The following is a 19,704-nucleotide window of genomic DNA, read 5'->3' as shown; positions in this document are numbered from 1 at the left end:
ATGCAGCCACATTCTACAGCACAGCCTCACTATCTGCAGAGTCCACCTATTGCATACCAGTTAAATCATTTTTATCCATTCAAAAGATTGTTCTTGATTTTCCTACTAAATCTTACTGCTGCACTAGACTATCTATTCAAACAAGAATTTACAGGCTGTTATGCTGATCTAATAGTATCAGTATACTCCTACAGGAACTCAAAAAAGTTAACTTTTTCTTCTCATGAGTCTGCAGAAGATACTTGGCATAAGTTTTCAGAGTCTTTGGACTACAGTCATTTAAACTTTCTGTCAACTCAATGCAAAGACTTGTAAGATTGGGGATACTAATGGCAAAATTATAAAGACCCAACTCAAACTACATTCTCATTTGAAAAAGTGTTAAGATAAAATTTTAATACATTTTAAAGCACTTTGCAAAGAGAAATAGAGGAATAGGAAAGGGAAGGCTTAAGAACCTTAATATTGCAATCACAGCATTTAGAAGTTAGCTAAAGCGTGGTTTAAGATTTTATATTAATTCTGCCTAAAAACACAGCTTGCTGCATGAAGACCTAACCTAAACTGCTTCAAACTTGCTGTATGAAGTGAGGCACAGCATGCCACACTATCACTGTTTAGGCAAGTCAAGGTATGCTGTTGCATTAAACAACTCCATTTAATTATCAGCTGTACTTTTCTTAGTTCACCGAGTTTCGTATCAGCAGCCAGACACTGCATCAGCAAGACACAGCTGATAAGCTCAGTGGTTTTATGTCACCCTGTCCAAGGCTCCTTTCCTTGCAAAAATTCAGAGAGCATTCACAGTCCGCCTTGCTCCAAAGGCTTACAATTGATAAGGTATTTTAAAGTATGCTCAAGTCAGAACAATTGCCTCAAGCCCAGATTGCCAAGCAGCTTAGTCCTTGCTAAAGTTGTACCACAGTGAAGCCACTAAACCGCATCCTTCAGTCTTCACAGATGCAAGTCTATTCAGAAAATTTTGTCTCTCGTTATCATTTGCAAGTTATTTGTGAATGCTGAAGGCCACACCTAGCCTAGAATGTTGTCTCCAGCAGTGACAAGCACAGAGCACTTCAAAGAAAGGGACAAGAAAACCCACCACACAGGTTAACCAGTTTGCTTATTGAAGAGCAGTTAGTGACTGGTTTTATGCTGTTTGTAAAGATATATCAACATTACTTTTTTCTGAACTCAGATTACATTTTTGTTTTCTTTTAGAAATTATTCTCTTTTGGCTAATCACATGCTACAATAGAGGTATTTCATTCATTTTACATCATTACCTTTCTATTTACTTATCTCACATTCAGCAAATAAAAAGTTGGAAAAGCACATCTTTTAGCCATTTAACTGTGCAGGAACTATTTGCTATGAATACCGATTCCAGCAAATGAACATCTTAGACATGATAGGAAAGTGTATGTATAGATATGTAACATGTCAGACTTTCCAAATGGTTAGAATTCCCAACTACAGGGAAAAATAATTGCAAAAACAATCCCAGTGTGGAATCCAAGTACAAGCCTGTAAACTATGTCAGCAGCTGCATGTGAATATACACACTTGATCTCTGTATATATTCTGGCTTTCTGTAAGCTTCAAATGTCTCATTCAGAAACACTTGCAAAAAGCAGGTAAGATGAAGCAAGTTGTCATAAACTTCTATTCAAGGGTGTTTCTTGCCCTTTTCTTCCTCTTAAAATTCAAATTTAGTTCCTTTTCCTACCCAAAGCTCCAATTTATTAGGAGTCTCCCTAACCAGAAAGGGAGAGGTTGGGCTAAACACCACCAGCAAGCAAGACACATTGTATTTACATTTTTGAGACAATTTCTCACTCTGTAACCTGCTTTTGTTGGATGCTGTATTTCTTACCATTCTTTTGTGGATTCAGGCATCTTGATCTCATAAATGGATTGAAAAACTTGAAACTTACAATAAGCTTAAATACTCCCCCAAGTACTCTAACAAAATATGCTGAGCAAATCAGTGTTCAGTTAAACCCAGCAGAAACAGTCTAGGAAATTAACTGGCAAAGTTACTCTTCTCTTGTAATTCTGTTTTAGTCCAAGCTACCTGAGCACTACCAACAGCTGAATATTTAAGTAATGAATGTTCATCTTCATAATTAAAGGGATACTATACTTGCATTACAAATGAACTTAGATTGAAAGAGATCAGATTTTTCTAAAATGAAAATTGGTCTTTTCTTCTGAATCACTTGTAGTTTAAAGCTATGAAATAACATGCTGTTCATTGCCTCATTGCTCACTGTAATCAGCACTGGTCTAGAAGATCGCATGTGTTCCTTTCCTTTTTTTCCTACAGAAGTTTTCAGTTAGCAGACATGTAAAGTCTTTAGGTATAAGGTTAAAACAAAGGCATTATTAATGCTGGAAATTATTTTTAGATATAACAAGTATTTAAATATATTTTCATCCTTAAAGGCCTACACAAAAGACAGCAGAAGTATTTTAGCTACAAATCAGATTTTGCCTTTATTAACACTTCTATTTAAAACCAAAAAGTATCAGTGTGAATGTCACAGATCTCAAATCAGTCTAACATTGCAGCAGATGGAGAAAGAAAGTGAAGTGGGGGAAAAGTGAAAGCCAGAAATGGATACAACAGGGTAGTACAGAACATACAAAAATTATGCCACGAATATCCTTTATCATATGCAGCAAAAATTAAAGTCAGGGAGAAAATGCAAAACAGATTAAAACTGTGGTAATAAACCATCTTTAACATTCAGAATATTATTTCAGTAAAACTGAGCAAAGATGCACTTTTTAGTCAATTAATTCTGTACTGAAGTGTTGGAACGTGCAAGATCCTTTTCCTCAATGGGGCTTCTCTCAGCACATTTGAAAGAATGATAGAGGAGCAGGCTTATTTCTTTTAAATACAGATTCTGATACCAACGTACACATATGCTTACCATTTCTTGGCCTTCTCTGGCTGCCTTCGTCATGTGTTCCGATATCATTTTCTTCAAGCAGCTGCTGAGCAAAAAGGCCTAAAGAGGATAAACCAGAGAACATTCTGACTTCTTCTATTAAAAGATGTACTTGACTCTTCCTCCACTAGAAAATCAGAGTCCCTAACTACGGAACTATTACTTCTCCGATTCAGTTAATTTTACTCTATGCTTAACATCCTTACAGTGCACCAAACTAGCTGCGGTTTCTTAAAGCCCAGCCTCAGCGTGACTAACCCTCACAGCACTGCTCAGAGCAGAGAATAAGTATTTTTATGACTGGTTTTGTGAGGCAAGTTATTCTCTCTAGTTGTCTGTGGCTCCTACTTTAAAGGCTGCCAAATTACACCAAAGGCTAAGTCAGGTTAATCAAATGCGGCACTATCGGCATCAAAACCACTTCAACAAACGAAGCAAGCTGGAGTTCACAGCCACTCACACAGTCAAAAGTCCCCATGGTTACAGGAGACAGCTGCAACTGTTTGTAGGCCAGTTCAAGGTCGCATCTTGTGCGGTGAATATGAGCAGAGCAGTACGCATTCATCCCACATATTAGGTATCTAGCAGAGGCACCTCAGAGAGGAGGGGAGTTGTTCTTAGTTCCTTGTGCTGTCTGATGAGCATGTACAACTCCTTGGGATAATGCAGTCCAAGTTAAGGTCTTAACCGCACCCTGGAGATGCACCTCACTGCTTACTCTCCAAAAAGAAGCATCTCAGGTAGGTTGTCAAGTATTGAGAGATGAATATAAGACCAAAATATCTGATCAGTGATGGAGGGGGTAGCCATCTCTGACTAAGCTCCAAATCATCCAGTCTTTCACTTTCTGCAGTGGGGTCTTGGATCAAACCCTTGTTTCTTCCCCACAGAAGCACATTTCTGACCTTTAGCTCTCTCGCACACTTCTGAGGAAAGGGGGACACAGGTTTTCTAATCACCAAGTCACTACATCAAGCATAACCCTAATAGATTTCGAAGGAGAATTAATACAGAGGTAATTCTGGGGTTATTTTGTTCTCCAACAGCAAAGAAACTGGAAAGCTTACTGCTATGGCTCATGTTCTCATAAAACTTAAGCGTGGCAGGAAATTAACACTTACTGAACAGCTGTGTGGACTGCATCATCACCCCAGAATTGAGAAGTCATGTGTGAGAAATTAAGCATTTTGATTTTGCTTGAAAAATCCTGTCTGCTGCTGGGTGGATCTCAGAGACAAAAGCAGCAGTTTACTGGAATAACAGCCTCTGTACTTTTTATAGATGCTCCATACCTAAATTGAGACTGGTGCTGGTTTTGATACTGCAGAGTCTAGATTATTTGCTAGGCAGCATAACCACAGATGAATGACTTGAATTCCTGGATACCTTTCTCTTTAAAGAGCTGCCTGAAAATAGTGGGAGAAGTGGCACCCTATAAATAATTCCTAAACAAGGTTTTATATGTAAAAAAATTATACTTATTCTGTCACATATCCACACCCTCCATTAACCTGTGTTAATATAGCATAGATTTATATTAGAACATTAGGATTTACTGTGGAAAATGGGAGCCCTTGACCTTAGGTGAGTCTGACCAGTTGGTGATTTTGGATACTTACTGAGTCCAATAAATAAATGGCACCTCTCCACACTCCATCCCAGACTTGCTGCTGAGTGCTAGACATATCTCTTCAATCAAAAATTTCACTTCCCTTTATATTAGAAGCTCAAATGCTTTTCCCCAGATAACTGTCCCCAGGCTAACCTGCTTGAAAACAAAACCGTTGCTCTCTGGTAGAGATGGACTAATCACTTTTGAGGATCCTTTATGGCTGTAAGATTACATTTTACTCCGAGTCCTTTCCTAAAAGGACTGAAAACAAACCTGCTTTGTGTACAAAATTATCCACTGCCAAGTGCCTGAATCATTGTACTCAAATCTGAATTCTAGAGTGTCTTCTTCACCACCCTTTGTAGCACCCTGAAAAAAACCCAAAATAAACAGCCGATGAACAGAAAGAACAGCTACAAACACCATTAAGGTGTTCAGCTTTAACTCAGAATTAGTCAATTAGGTTCGTTTTATACAGTATATAAGTAAAACAGATGAAAACGTGTTCCCTCCCCCAGAAGAGTTCTGGTACAAGTGGGAGGTAGGAAGGCAGAGTCTTTATAAGCATAAAGCTGGTTAAAGCAGTTCCTGTGCTCCCCCACAAAACTGACAACCATCTCTAACAGGAAAGGAAAGGGACAGGTAAAGTATGACACAGAATGCCAGGGAAGGGAGAAAACATAGCAGACTAAGGCTAGATGGCTTACTGCTGTAAAGGCTGCCAAGGGGATATGTTTCAGAATAGGTTTGGAGGGGAATATGGGAAAATGGGAGTGATTTAAAACAGACCACCACCTTCTCCCTAGACCTAGCCTTAGTTTTCTAGACCTATCCTAGACCAACCTTAGTTTTCAGGAAAAGAGAGTGAATTCAGATAAAAGTCAGCGAAGTACTTACAAGAAAAGTAACCTGCCAGCTTCTTAACCTGTTGATTTTAAAGCTGACCTCTTTGATTTGGTTAGTAGGCAGCTTTATGCAGCAGTTAATCTCATTATTGCCAACATAGACATCAGCTGTGCAGCCTTCTTCTGGATAGTCACACATGCAAGGATCAAGTCGTACATACCCATAGAACTGCATTTCTCGAATCAGCTCCAGGAACTGCAGCAAAAAGATAGAACTAGAGTGATTTGCTGTAAAAGCAAGTGAAACCTAGTGATTTGGAGAAAAGGCAAATTGTTAGATTGATACTCTTTCTCCTGGGAGGACACAGGTTCACCACAACATATCAGTACTGATTCTAAGTCTTGACTGTGAGTGCTGTTCTCTGAATCTTTTGTCCATTGGATAAGATGAGCTGGGTCTTCTGGATGCTTATCAGATACAATGATGATGGGAAGAGATAAAACTAACCAGTAAGAAATACCGAGAACGGCAGCCCCAGCAGTCTGAATTTCCATCTGATTTCCTAAACCCGATGACAAACCTTTACACCTGAGTTTAGCAAACAGAGAAGACTAGGATTCACAGTCAAAAACTTCTTGCTAGCCCTTGAGATCCAAGTCACTCTGTTGGGATATTTTAAAGTGCTAGCAGAGATGGGAACCTCCTTTTCTGTTTGGTGGTTCAGTATCTGACCAGGAGATGGGAGACCTGGGTCTCTAGCTCAAACCACCCCACAAAATCATGCTTATATTTAACATCACAGCCTCTAGTATCATTGCTTCAAAAAATCACTCCTTTGATCTGCTTAAATTGGTCTTAAAATTTTTACCTTTACTTTGTGTGCATTTTTTTGCAGAAGTTCAAGTTCCTGCATCTGACCTTCTGTTGGTTTAACCCAATTCCTCTCAACTTCCTGGATTGCCTTAAAAGTAGTGTTTAAAATAGCAAAAGGAGTCAGCAAAAATATATTTCCTTTCACACACAAGCATTCAAAAACACATACACATAAACCTTTTTTTAAACAAGGCCTTTGATTTTGGGACAATTTCACTCTACACTGTTCTTTTCTCCTGAATTAGTAGTTTCCAAAGCTAGCACAACTCAACACACCAACAGTTCAGAAATCAAATGCTCTCATACCATGGCAGAATGCCTACACATTAGAGACCCACAGGTACATACAGACACTTGAAAATAGAGTGGATAGATACCTAAATATGCCCTTTTTTGTGTAATACTTTTCCCATGCACAACACATAGATGAGTTAGCATCTCTAGCACATGAGTTTGAAGGGAGGGGAGCGGGGAGAGGGGAAGAACATGATCAACAGCTATACCCAGTACTTAGGAAAGTGCAACAAAGCAGTGCTAAACAGGAACCATTTACAAACATTTCAAGAATCTGTGTAAAACATGAAATTAACGTGGGGAAGTTAACTTCTAGAATTATAAGGCCCTTTCAGTTTTACCTGCATATACAGCAAATTCAGTGAAGCTCTACAATCCATCAGCAGTGTATCAAGAGAAGGATCCATATACCTTTTCCAAGCCAAGGGGGAAACAAAGTAATAACATATGAAGATATGGTTCTAAATATGGCATTTTGGTTTTTTCAGCTAAATACCATGGGAGCACAACCCAGAAAGATCCATTATTCAGATTAAAAAAAAAAAAAACCAACACAAAACCAGAACAAAACACAGTTCCTTCAAAGTGCATCCCATACTCATTCTTTATACATTGTAGCAGAATAGATAACCTGAGGTTAGTTATTTCCAATCTCTCCACTTTGATTTTGGTGGTACCAAACGTAACAGTTAAAATTCAGAACCAAAGCTTTCCTCCTCCTTTTCTCAAACAACTCAGGGTTTGTCTACATAAAAACTGGTAAGGCTCCCAGAGCACCCACTGCCATGGTGCAGCACTGACATACAAGACCTAACCTTAAACTAGCCATCTGCAGTACTAACTGCTGTAGAACTGCTGCAGGATCAGATCAGTACAGCAACAAAGCAAGTTAAATATTCAGTTATCCAAGTGCCATAGCGGAACAGCTAGCTTGAGCCATTTTATTTAAAGCAGCCTAGGTAAGTGTATATGACAGTATGAACTGTCATGGCTAGCATGGGCTTCATGGCTAGTACAGATGTATTACAGTGCACAGGCGATACGCTGCAACATTCAAACAACCCCAGGATTGTCATTTCCTACCTCTGTGCTTTAAAGCAGTGCTAGATGAAGCAGTATCTACTCAGTCACTTTGTCATGGCTTAGAACCACACAGTTCTTTCATTAGGCTGCTAGGTTCTGCAGTTTGTATGGGCACATATAGGGAAACAGAGAAAGCTTTGTAGAAGCCAGGCGCTAGCCCAGTAGATTTAAACCAGGCAAATTACAAGCATCAGACAACAGGTTTCTGTATACCTTCAAGCCATGCAACCTTGCTTGCTGCCACCAAAAGGCATGGTCCATTCTTCCTCTTCTGCTCCCAACCATAGTCCTTGCTCTAGCATTCATCTGATGTAGCCAATACAATTCACTAAGCATGCAAAAATCTATTGCCCTTTTTTCTTTTTCATTGTAGGGAGGAGTAGACCAGACCACAAGCACAGCAGTGAGCCATTAGTCTGGCTCGCTATACTACCTAACTGCACCCTTAGGGCACTGTTTGACAAGCAGGACTTTGGCACCAGACTCCCTGTCCCTGGGGTTTATCCTCACCCACAAGTCAGCACAACCATTTGCTGTGCAGCAAACAAAACTGCAGGGCTGACCCAGGCTAAAAATAGGCCAGCAAACCAAATAAAGAAAAATAAACAGCCAGCAACTTATTTTTAGGTCAGATTAGCTTGCCAGTCTAGTTCATCATGTCTGTCCACACAGTTCTACCAGTGTAACTGAGGAGAAGCAACCGTGTGTGAGCAAATGAAAGGAGAATAGCGCTCTGCTGCTTAAGCCAGGCCACTTCCCAGAAGAAATGCTCAAGCTATGGCCTCAGATATTACATATATTAGCATACAGAAATGAGCACTTCAAATAAAAACTCTGCTCAAACAGAGCTGCAGCTTACAACTCAGAACTCAAAGTTCTCATCTATACTGTTTACAGGTATATTCCCATTTGTGATCACTGCATTTATGCAGGTATAAAAATCGGAGGCAGGCAGCTACAAAGCACCTCTCTATGGATTCTGAAAGAAAGAGGGAATAAATAGCTAGCTGCAGTAAAGGACACTTCAGGAATACTAGTGACAAAGTTTAAAACATGCAGGGCCACAGAAACCAGTCAATTCCAGTAACAAATTGGCCTCAGAAAAGCGGTCAAGTTGTTGAGGCTTAAAGACTTTAAGTTATTCAAGGGATTTCTTTCCCTGTTCTTAGCAGTCGTCATGCATTTTGGTAGCTTCTCGCTCACCACTTTCTGATCCCAAGCTTACAGTGCAACACTTTCATGCTCTGAAGACTCACATAAGGAAGTTCAAATTCTGCCACTTTTTTCACCACTGGGAAAAGAAGAAAAAACAGAGACATTTGTTGAGATCTAGTGAAATAACCCAGCTACTTTCATGTATCAGTGCTGGTTAGCAATGTGCTTTTGGAGAAGGAAGAGAACTTAAGTTCTGGGGTAGAGTAGGGTGACAGGTTAGTTATCTTCTTCACTTCTGAGTCTCAAGTTACATAGCTCTATTACTTACAGAACATCTCTGCTCCTTTAAACTATGCTCTTCCAGAACAGTGTTCTCTCAATACACAGCTAACCAGGACTAATATTTCTGCATTTAAAGGAAATGTGGATGCAAGTTCCAGGACTGGTGCTTTCCTTGAACAGAACACCAGAGAAGAGCAGTGTAACTGAAGTACAGTAAGAAAAGCATGACACTCTTCAGAGGTCACTACTTTCCTGCTAACTTTTTAAAAATGAAAACGTGTCTAAACACCCAAACCTGTAAACATTTATTTCTAAGCTAGTGCCACAATTTAGCAGAACACTTAAATATGACATTTTAAGCACGTGAGCACCTAAACGTTTTGGCAGTGGACTGTGGGTTATGATGTATTTGTGAGGCTTATTAGAGATGCATAGAAATGTAATCAACTGAAGAACTTTTCTATTCTATGTATCAGAATATATCACAATAGAAGGCAAAAATAAATCCATCTGCAACTGCAGTAGATTATAAAATATAACACATTTTATATATACACTGTATATTTAGATACATTGAGACATAGTAACAGCCAGGGATTCTGTGTACTGGCAGGTACTTTTCACAGCCAGAGAGAAGGAGGCAGGGCAATGATAACTAAAATAGACACAGACGGTAAAGTTCCTACCCCACTGAGTAAGCCTGAGTTTACCAGCAGACTTTCATCTTGAAAAGGTTCAGAAGAGCATTAACATATTTATGGCAATGAGAAGACTGAAAAAAGCTAAATGACTTGTCAAGGCACACAGAGAGGCTGCAGTGCCTAACTTTAGTCCAAGCAACAGCAAAGATTGCATTCACTTCCCTGACGTGGCCAGAGCCTATCCCCATGCCAGGTCTGCATCCAGCCTCATCCACACCCCTGCCCACAGGGGAAACAGCAGACCAATGAGGACATAAAAGCCCCTTCACATTTTACAGCCATAAAGAGAATCGCAAGCCTGATTTACAGCTTGCTCAGTACCATCGTGGTCAAACTTACGTTTCTGTCACTTAAGAAAGGAAACATGTCATGATATCAAGGAAAGTAAGCCACAGACATTCTTTATAAATATAACAAAAGAGTTTCCTGTCCCATTGTTAAACTTAGCATGTGACCTGTAAATTGAGAACTGTTTTATGTAGGTATGGCCATCTGATTAAGAATGATATGCTCAATAGTTTCCATGTGCTAAACTTGCTACATGTCTTGTAAACTGAAAGGGACATAATATTCACATGTGAAAGTCTAACCTATGCACCACACTATCTATTGCCATAGTTTGTTTCCCACTACCACTTTCCAAGCCATTTGGGAAGAGGGCTTGAGGGGGTTTATCAGACAGGATGGGTCTTTCAGCCTGAGCAGATTCATGCAAGCTCTGTTCAGACTCCAGGTTCAGTAACTGCAGCCAACAACAACAACAATAAAAAAAATGCCAAGGGAGGGCTAAGTTAAGCACCTTGTAAAACTTACCAGAGAGTACTCCATCATCGTGATCTTGAAAGAAAAATAAGCTAAAGTATTTTGTTAATTCTCTTGATAGCCCCATCTTGCACAATGTAACCTTTAAAAACAAGGAAGGTCAGAAGCTTAGCTATCCATTAGCATGAATAAAGAAAAAAGTTTAATACCTGTTAACCTAAATTACTTGTTTTTAAATTTTCCCTTATGTCTCATTTAACTACCCATTTAGAAGCAAATATAACCGTTCCTATACTGCAGCACTTGAGAGTTTCAAAGTTTCATAAGTTTCAAAGGAACATAAAAATGTAATAAAACAGAAAACATTTACTGCTTCATGATGCCTTTAAGTATCCTCTAACACAAGGCATCTGCCATGTTATTCCAGATCTTTACTACGAAACCCTCAAACCCTGTTGTACAATGAGCACTGTGTGCTGAGCTAACAACATTGCTCATGAGCATCACAGATAGGGTTGTTTTTTTTTGTTTGTTTGTTTGTTTGTTTACAAGATTTGTGTATTTTCCAAGCTGATAGAATCCTCTTGTTCTCTAGGAAACATTTGCAAGCCCTGCCCCTTTATGGAAAGCACCAGTCTTACTTGTGGGGTTCTACAATTCTGTGTGAAGGCTTCTGACAAATTAAAGCAGCCATAACCCAAAAGAGCACAGTACCATCAGAGCATTCCTAAGTTCTGCAGCGACTATAAACTCCTGAAGTTTGCTCAGGAAAGTGGTGTGGCAACTGCAAGAAAACACCCCTGAGAATACTCCTGTCGTAACTTATCTGGCAGATTGTGCAGCCTGATAGAGGAGTTGTGATTTGGTCAGAGAAGCTGGACTTTCTTTGTCTGAGCATAAGGTGGAAGTACTGCTTTTCAGTCATCTTCTAAAGAGTGCCAATCCCAAAACACTTCTAGCTCTGTGTCAGTGACAGCATTGTAAATTCACTCACCTCCACAGTTCAGAAGGGTTTTCTCACACTATATCAGCTGATTTAAAAATCAGATTATGGTTTTGTGCATGGAAAAAAAGCAGACATCAAAACTAAATATAGGTTGGTAAGAATTGTTCCAAGTCAAAAACATATTCATGAAGTTTTCTTTATACTTGTTAACATCAGGGCTGTTACCGGAGAGGGCAGCAGAGCATAAAACACACTCTGTTCAGACACCAGGTATAATGGGAAGAAAGTTTAAGTCCGAACACAAAGACAAAAAAAAGTTATTAGCAGCACCATCTTTCATTCTGTCTCCTCTGTTCTAAGAAGTCCCCACAAATTACTTTTAGAAATTAGCCCACAGAGCTTCAGCGTGTTATCCCTTAGTAGCATAACACTAAGCGTACCAGATGGCATTTCCCAGAATGTCAAACACAGATCTTGGATTCAGTAGGAATTTGACTTATTTTATTTCTCAGATCAAAGCACAAGCTGGTATATGCTGCCTGAGCACCAGGATGTTCAGGAGCGATGGTTGCAAAAATGTACCTCCACTGCAAAAGAACAGTGAATGTGGTAGGCCATTTACAATGACAAAAGCGAAATAATTCCTAAAAGTCCTATCTCATCTGTAAGATAACAAGAGAAGAAATGGTGTCTGTAGCATTTCAAATATCACTGTTTCTTTGCATTGTCACATAAACATTAAACATCTATAAATGCAATATACAAAGCAACATACAACACCACTGTCTAGCTTGGAAGTTACCTCGACCCACTGCAAAACTGAGAAGTTTATCAAGCACAAATTATTAGTATTTTTTAAAGTGTATTAGCAAATTGTTTCCGTACTCAAGGTCCCTATGCAAGTCTCCTATTTAAAAATGTCTCCTTACTTCTTCCACCCTATTAACACCTGCTTCCCTCTCCCCAAATCAAAATTCATATCTCCCTGCCAACCCCAACACTTGCTTTCAGCATCTCTCATCCCACAAGTCTCCTGTCTTAGGAGGGTCTAAGGCCAACTCTGACACTTACCTTCCCCTGGAAAAACTGGTCCTGGCATCACCTCAGATGGTGCAAACCCCAGTGGCAGAATAAACTCTTAAGGGGTTACCCTGTGTTACCCAACTCATGGCAGCTGCACAGATACTGTGTGTGCTGCAGCCAGACTAAGAGTGAATTCATGTTCAGTTTCCTTGTACCAATGGCCACCTGGGAACTATCTCCACAAACTCAGATTGCAAAGGCACAGAGATCCACACAATTTTCTGTATCATGATAGGAATTTTCAGATTCCCATGACAAAGAGTACCAATCCAGCAAGTGTGTGCTTTGTTATTGCTGTTAAGATTAGGAAACGGGAGCAATTGAGGAAGAGGCTTCAGTCTTGCTCATGCACACATGTGTAACACACAAAGTATGCTGAGCCACTGCTGCTCCTCCTCTCCTGGCATAAGAAGGGAACCTCAGCTGAAAGTTTCAATCACAAGCCAGCCAGTTGTGTAAACAACATTTGGTTGCTACTGGTTTCAAAATGTAACTAGCAATTGTTTACTGTATGTATTACAACAGCTGTTACGGACATCCCAGAGCCACAATGCTAGAACTGCACCAACACTGCAAAGGAAGTCCCACAATTTCACAGCAAGCGTTAAGGGACACAAAACAAAGGAGAAGCATGCAGAAAAAGAAGATGTACCAGCTGCACGTTAAGTTTTAACAAAAGTGTACCAGCCAAGACACAAGTCAAGACCAGACCATAATTTGTGACTAGTGGGAAGAACTTTCACCCACGCTATGCTAAACCAAAGGGGTCTTTCATTAAGAATGTGTCCCCATAAGGAATAGTATGTATTTTATGATACATGAAGAAAACGTGAACTTGACAGCCAAATGCCATAGAAGCAGAGGACCCATAACATTAAGAGGTAAATTATGGACAAACGTAGGAACCAAAAAAGCTCATCTGCAAAATCAGCAATGCCCCCTACCCCCTTCACCCCTAGTACAATAAACCTCTCAAAAAACACAGAATATATTCTTGTATGTCTTCAAACAAGGATTTCTACCCTTTCCTGACCGAGTTTATCTTCATTTTTGTCCACTTCTCACAAATGGAAAATTTCAACACAATACTAGAAACCCATTACCTCTAATATTTGTTCTGCAGTGTCCGATGTCTGGATATCGAGTTTGATATTGCTGCCATCAGCGAGGTAAACATCCAAAAAGGCTCTCTGGGTTTGGATCTTAAATGTGTCCTGTTAGGCAGAAACAGAACACTTTGCTTTCCATACTGCTGGAACCCTTCTGAAGGTGCTGAACAACTGAAATTACTATTTAGTAAACAGTAACTTACTAAAATTATTTAAAGCTTGCAGATGACAAAAAAAACTAACCCTATGTAGCACAGCAAGTGGCAAGATACTGCAGAATCAAAGGAGGGTCACTTCAATGTTAAGCTGAGCACATGCTACCTAGTGTCTCACTGTTTGTAGGAATGATGCCATCACTGTCCTAGGGAGTAAAGACTCCAAAAAAGAGGAGGTGGATGAAGAGTTGCATGTGAATATTCAAAGTCACAATCTTGCCAAAAGGAAAAAATGCATCCCTGTACCTATAAATATGAAAGCTTCCAGTAAGAATAATGAGGCTATGTTATCTTAATATACCAGCGCCGCTGCTACTGGAATACTGCACAGTGCCAGTACCCCAGGTTCAAACCCACTGTGAACGGAGAGGGGATATAAAGAAGAAACCTGGAAATATTAATGAGAAAACAGGTCTCAAAGTAAGTGGCCTCAGAGAGCTGCCTTAAATAATTAAAGGGCAATTTGCAATTTGGAAAACTGAAGTACAGAAGCCAGACCCATCAGCTGTCAGCTGACAACAGACACAGTCAGACTAGAAGTGAAACATCTTTCTAACTTTGAGGTAGCGCACAGCAATGGGGTAACCTCCACTGGTTTTATATCAAGACTTTATATTTCCCCTAAAAGACTCAAACTCAGAAAGCCCCATGCCTTGCTATGCATGAGAAGTCAGTTACTTGTTTCAAGAGGATGGAGACTAATTTGACAACTCCCCTGGGGATGCATCTGAATGAGGCAGCAGCAGCTCATCACCGCAGCTTCTCTTCCTGTTGACTCCCCTGCATCAAAGGACAGCAATGGTCCTTCTGGCATTTTTATTAAGGAGAGGTACGTCCCTTGAGATTCATAGTGGAGAAAAATGCTGTAATTTTATATACTGCATGCAATATTAGATTTTAATTGCTTGTATCCACCTTTGCTAGCCTGGTGGAACATATGGGAGGCTCCCTGGGAGCCCTTAGGTTTCAAGTACTCTCAGTATCTCGCTGCAGAATCTTTATGGTACCCATGTACAGGAGCATTTCCTGACTCCTGCGATGTCAGCAAGAGAGGGTGGCAGGGCTGACATTTGTGCTGTGTGCTGCATTACCCCTCTTTTGGTGCTTTGGAGAACATGCTAGGACGTATGACTCAGACTGGTAACTTTTCAGTCAGAAAGAGCACATTTTCCAGTAAATCTAGCTTAATTAAGAGTTATTTCAAGGTCAGATCAAATGCAAACAAGAAGCGTTTTCTTCCACCGCATCTAAAAATTAAGAACATGTTGTCAAAAGTTTGTAGAATGATATGTGGGGAAAAAAGGTCTTGAGGAAAACCAAACCAAGACAATCTTTTTATTTAAATGGACTTCCCACAGATTTTCCCGATGCCCAGTATTTCACACATCTGCATGCCTATACATCTGTTTGCATGTATTAAAGAACAACAGAACCTCTTCAAGGCACTAGCCAATGCCCTGTCTGAAGTGTCCTTCTACAAATCCACACAGATTTAATCTTTATCCCCAGACTAATTTATTTCTTATCCAAGAGACAGATCTAGTTCATTCCTCTTAGTTAAAATAAGCATAACTTTGCTTCTGTACAGATACAAAAGCCCCTCTCTCTCTCACATCGAGGATCATCTCCTGTGCTTACCCCAGTACTTTACTACTTTCCTCAAACAGGAAGGAGCAGACACTTCCCCACAAATACCTTTGGCACACATATTTCAATATGAAACATTTTGTATGTGATAAAACTATATGTGCAATGTGGAACAAGCATGGGATGCAAACATCAGGGTGAGGCAAAGACATTACTGACTCAACAAAGGGCAAGCAGGTCACTACACAGCCTGTTTGCTACTCAGGACTCAGCAGTGCCAGGGGGTGAAGGCGAGTGCAAAGGCTCATGCAGTACAGTAAGCACTTCTAGGTGTGGGCTGCTCATGCTGAAGCTCCAATGCAGAAAGGACATGGACCACTTTATGCATCTACTTCTGCCGGATTCTCCACTGCTCCTCCTGCAGCTTTCACAGCCTGGGTGCAGGCCACCTCATCCACTCTGGCAGCCCAGGCTCAGAGACACAAAGGTCACTTTACCCTTCTGCCACTTAAAGGCAGAGTCACACCTTGACGCACTCTACCCTGCTTGCCACCTCACTACTCAGCAGTCATGCAGGGAAGAAAAGCATGATCCAAACTTTCAAGCTATTCCCAAGCAGCCTGAGTTCTCCAAGAACACCATGCAACATATTAGTAGGCAGATTGATTTGAGGCTCTAAAAGAAAGGCTGTATCAAAGCAAAATCTCAGTCCCATCTAGAAAGGTCATATTAGGTATCACTGTTAAATACTTAAACCAGTGCTTTCCTAGTCTTCTTTTAAAAACTGCTTTATCTTATTTGACACTACTGAACTGCAGGCACAGCTTGATTTCACGGCCTTGGGGACAAATTCCCTACTTTCTTATCTCCAACTTTTGATTATTGTTCTCTTAATACGGCTACGACACAGCAAACCAGAAGTAAGAACTCAAATCGTTGCATTTGGGGATTCCTCCCCCCCCCCCTTTTATCACACGTTTTTACCCCAGAAGGCAGAGGCAGAATTGTCCATGCCAGAAACTCCATACATTGTTCAATGTTATAAATATTTGTGTTTAGCCTCTTATCAGTGAAGTATTGTTGAGACCAAAAAAAATTTACTTACGTAAAAACAAAAGGAGGAAACAGTGCAGTCTGTAAGGCAGGAGAAGACAGTGCTAAGTGAAGAAATACAAATACAGACATGCCACTAAAACAACACAAGTGAATCCAGCACAAGTTAAATACAAATACAAACGGAAGAGCATTTATTCAGTGTTAGCATTAATCCATTTAGTAAGTGTACAAGGCAATCCCAACCACTTCCAAAATGGACAGAAAAATACTTTTGAAGGAAATTTCCAGCAATGAGTCCGAAGAGTTCAGATCTTCTCCCAGGCTGCTATTTTAGTTTTGGAAAAGGCAGTAAAGTCAGAGTCTCATCTACTCAAAACAGACACCAACATCAAAAAAACCACCTGTATTTTGGCAACAGTTCATGTTCTGTAATACTTTTCACATTTCCTACTCTTTTGCTCCTGAAATTCAGGGAAGATACCATGTGACTAGAATCGGACACTTTCTTTTATCCCTTACTACTGCTTATTTGAACCTTCCCTTAATGCTGACACTGTTACCTGTGGTAGAATCTCCTCATAAACATCTAGAACTGCTGCCTAACCCCCACTAGCCTGTCCCAGTAGCTTGAAACACAGTTCAGTCAATAGAATAACACAGAATAATACAGAGCTGGTGAGGGATTTTCTTTGGCTTTTCGTTTTGATGAAAAGAACAGTTTAAAAAAAAAACAAACAACAACCACACAAACAGAACAAAAAACCCCACCAGAATGAACCCATGAAACCAACAAAAACCAAAAGTAAACAAAAACCCCAAGAAGATACTCATTATATATTTGCTCCATAGAAAAAAAAAAACCACCTAGATACCTTTTTTCCTCCCAGTTTTCCATTAGAAACTTAAGTGACTTTGGTGTTGACCTCTGATAAAATAATCTGAGCCCTCAGCAAGCTCTCAATGGATTTGTTGTTCAGCTAAGCAGCATAGGACATGAAAGGAGAAAGGGTGAGAACAGAGGACCTTATTACAACGTATTTGAAAATAACAGCAGGTCAGGGGACTGACCTGTATGTTAACATTGAAACAAAAATAGAATAGACATCCTTGAATAAAATTCTTCAGAACAGGCAGAAACCTTCCCCCCTGGCCAGCACACAAAAGTCTGAAAATAAGGGAATTTGCCAGCTGCACCTTTAAGTTCATAAATAAGAAGCCCAACCGGGTTTGACACTAAATAAATAATATTTTTGGAGCAATGCTGAAATCTTACTCAGCTAGACTTCTGTTTATGTCCATACACATTGGAACACATTTCTAAGTTCCTATGAATGAATACTGAGGGATGTTACAAATGTGCCTTCCTTCATTGAATGCACATATGGTAAGTGTGTTGCGAGTGCCGAGAAGCAGAGGCTGCGTGGTCAGAGACAGGGGCTCTATTCAAGAAAATGCAGCCCATAATCAAACCAGCTTTGATTCCAGGTAACACCTGAAGATTTCTGGGTTACATTTTACCTACACTCTCTCAATCACATACACACCACAGCTTTCCTATGGTATTCAGTCCTCAGCCCCATGCTTGCTCTTCAGAAAGAAAACCACCTTACATTTGAGTTCTTTGATAAAGGAACACTTAAGAACACTGCTTTTTGCCTGATACCAGGCACTGCTTGGCTCTATTTGCTCAAGTACTCAAACTTTTCATCTGTCCTTTCACCAGCACCTGAATCCTTTTGTTCATGCTAATAGCTGTTGTTTTTTCCAGTGTGTGTTGCTGGTAGGTTAGCCTCCTAGATCACTAACTCCAAACCTCTGCTGCTGCAAGAAAATAGGTCTCAATTTTATTCATAAATGCATAGTGACTGGCTGTCCTCACAGCCACATCCTGAATACACTAAGTTACTCCATGGGTGCCCAACAGAGACAGTTCGTAGTCTCAAATTACATTCAAGGACATAGAGGAGTTGCATTAAAACGAGACTGATAGGGATGTATGTACCTGCTCACGCCATCTTTCTCCTGATGATAAAGACGACACAACACAGCCACAACAGTCATCTCAAACGACTTCGTGAAGAGCTGTGCCATTTATCTTTAGGGGCTGGAGGTAGTGGGGCAGATATTGAATCTGTCTCTTCAGCGTGGTCACTGACAAAGTTTGCAGAGTTTGGAAGGGCAGAGGGACAGGGAGGTTATGTGTTAGGTTGTTCAACTCTGCTACACAATACTGTTGGTAATTATTTCAGCAATGTTAGTTTTGAGCAAGAGATCCACCGTGCCAAGCTGCTTCCCCATGTGTCAGGAGCCCTGCTGTCCCCTGGCAACTCCTCCCATGAGATTACGTTGCTGGGGAAACAGCCAGAGCATGCCTGCTATAAGGAGCAAAACATTAACAACTTGTGCAACAGGCAAAGGTGGTGCTGGACAAAGACAGGGGCCTGGAAAGCTGGGTTAACCTGCATGGGCTTGTCCCCCCTTGAAAAGTTTGCCCTGTTAGATATGATCAGGAGGATATAGCTAGTTGGTGTGACAGTCCTGATACAGAGGAGTCGCGTTCAATACTGTCAGGCAACTGCAATAAAGCCATGGTCTTGGCACACCCTTCACAATCCCATTCAGAAGCAAAACACAGGACAAGGACAAAAAAAAAAGGTCTTAAATCCAGCTTGATTTTTCTTTTGCATCTTCTATTTTAGTCAGTTACATACAGAAGTATCTTCAGCTAGAAGCTTAAACGCTGCTGGTTTTAAGACAAGCCAAGAAAACGATGCAAGCACTAGCAGACTACTTAAGAGGACAGCTCTATGCTCTTTCATAATGAAAGACAGAAGTGAAGGTGAAAAAAAAAAAATCAGTAGAATTTTTAGGAAAAAACCACCCTAGTCTGGCAATCTCATTCACTTCTGGTTTCCCGTTTTCTCATTCTATCAAACCTGAAGGTTTCCATTATGAAAGCTGCACTGATTTTACCTGCAGACAGACCTGTGCTCAATGAACAGCTGTGGTGGCCGAGAAGTGGCTGACTGCTCCCTGTCCACCACCACCTGCCAGTTCCCCCACATTAGCTGGCGGGTCACTTGTACAGGTGTGCACTAGCTTGTTTCAGGTAGCCAAGACTGACTACTCCAAGCCAGTCC

General features: G+C 40.4%; 1 protein-coding gene across 10 annotated transcripts in view; it reads right to left on the bottom strand.

Annotated features, from left to right (window-relative positions):
* SNX31 (sorting nexin 31) overlaps nt 1-19,704 on the bottom strand; it is a 30,787-nt gene that overhangs the window by 956 nt on the left and 10,127 nt on the right. For 5 of the 10 annotated variants that reach the window (XM_056330583.1, XM_056330585.1, XM_056330588.1 and 2 more), the window contains 9 exons: nt 16,614-16,642; nt 13,701-13,811; nt 10,620-10,710; nt 8,872-8,959; nt 6,927-6,996; nt 6,287-6,379; nt 5,470-5,724; nt 4,846-4,941; nt 2,943-3,020 (listed from right to left, as the gene is read on the bottom strand). In XM_056330583.1, coding sequence (XP_056186558.1) covers nt 2,943-3,020; nt 4,846-4,941; nt 5,470-5,724; nt 6,287-6,379; nt 6,927-6,996; nt 8,872-8,959; nt 10,620-10,710; nt 13,701-13,811; nt 16,614-16,642 — 911 coding nt within the window. Of the gene's footprint in view, nt 1-2,942; nt 3,021-4,579; nt 4,726-4,845; nt 4,942-5,469; nt 5,725-6,286; nt 6,380-6,926; nt 6,997-8,871; nt 8,960-10,619; nt 10,711-13,700; nt 13,812-16,613; nt 16,643-19,704 lie in introns of all 10 variants that reach the window. The other 5 variants (XR_008820617.1, XM_056330584.1, XM_056330586.1 and 2 more) reach the window with 5 other exon arrangements.

This window comes from Falco biarmicus, chromosome 3, assembly GCF_023638135.1.
Source record: "Falco biarmicus isolate bFalBia1 chromosome 3, bFalBia1.pri, whole genome shotgun sequence".
In the NCBI taxonomy this organism is placed as follows: domain Eukaryota; kingdom Metazoa; phylum Chordata; class Aves; order Falconiformes; family Falconidae; genus Falco; species Falco biarmicus.
This window is presented reverse-complemented; position numbering and strand designations above follow the sequence as displayed.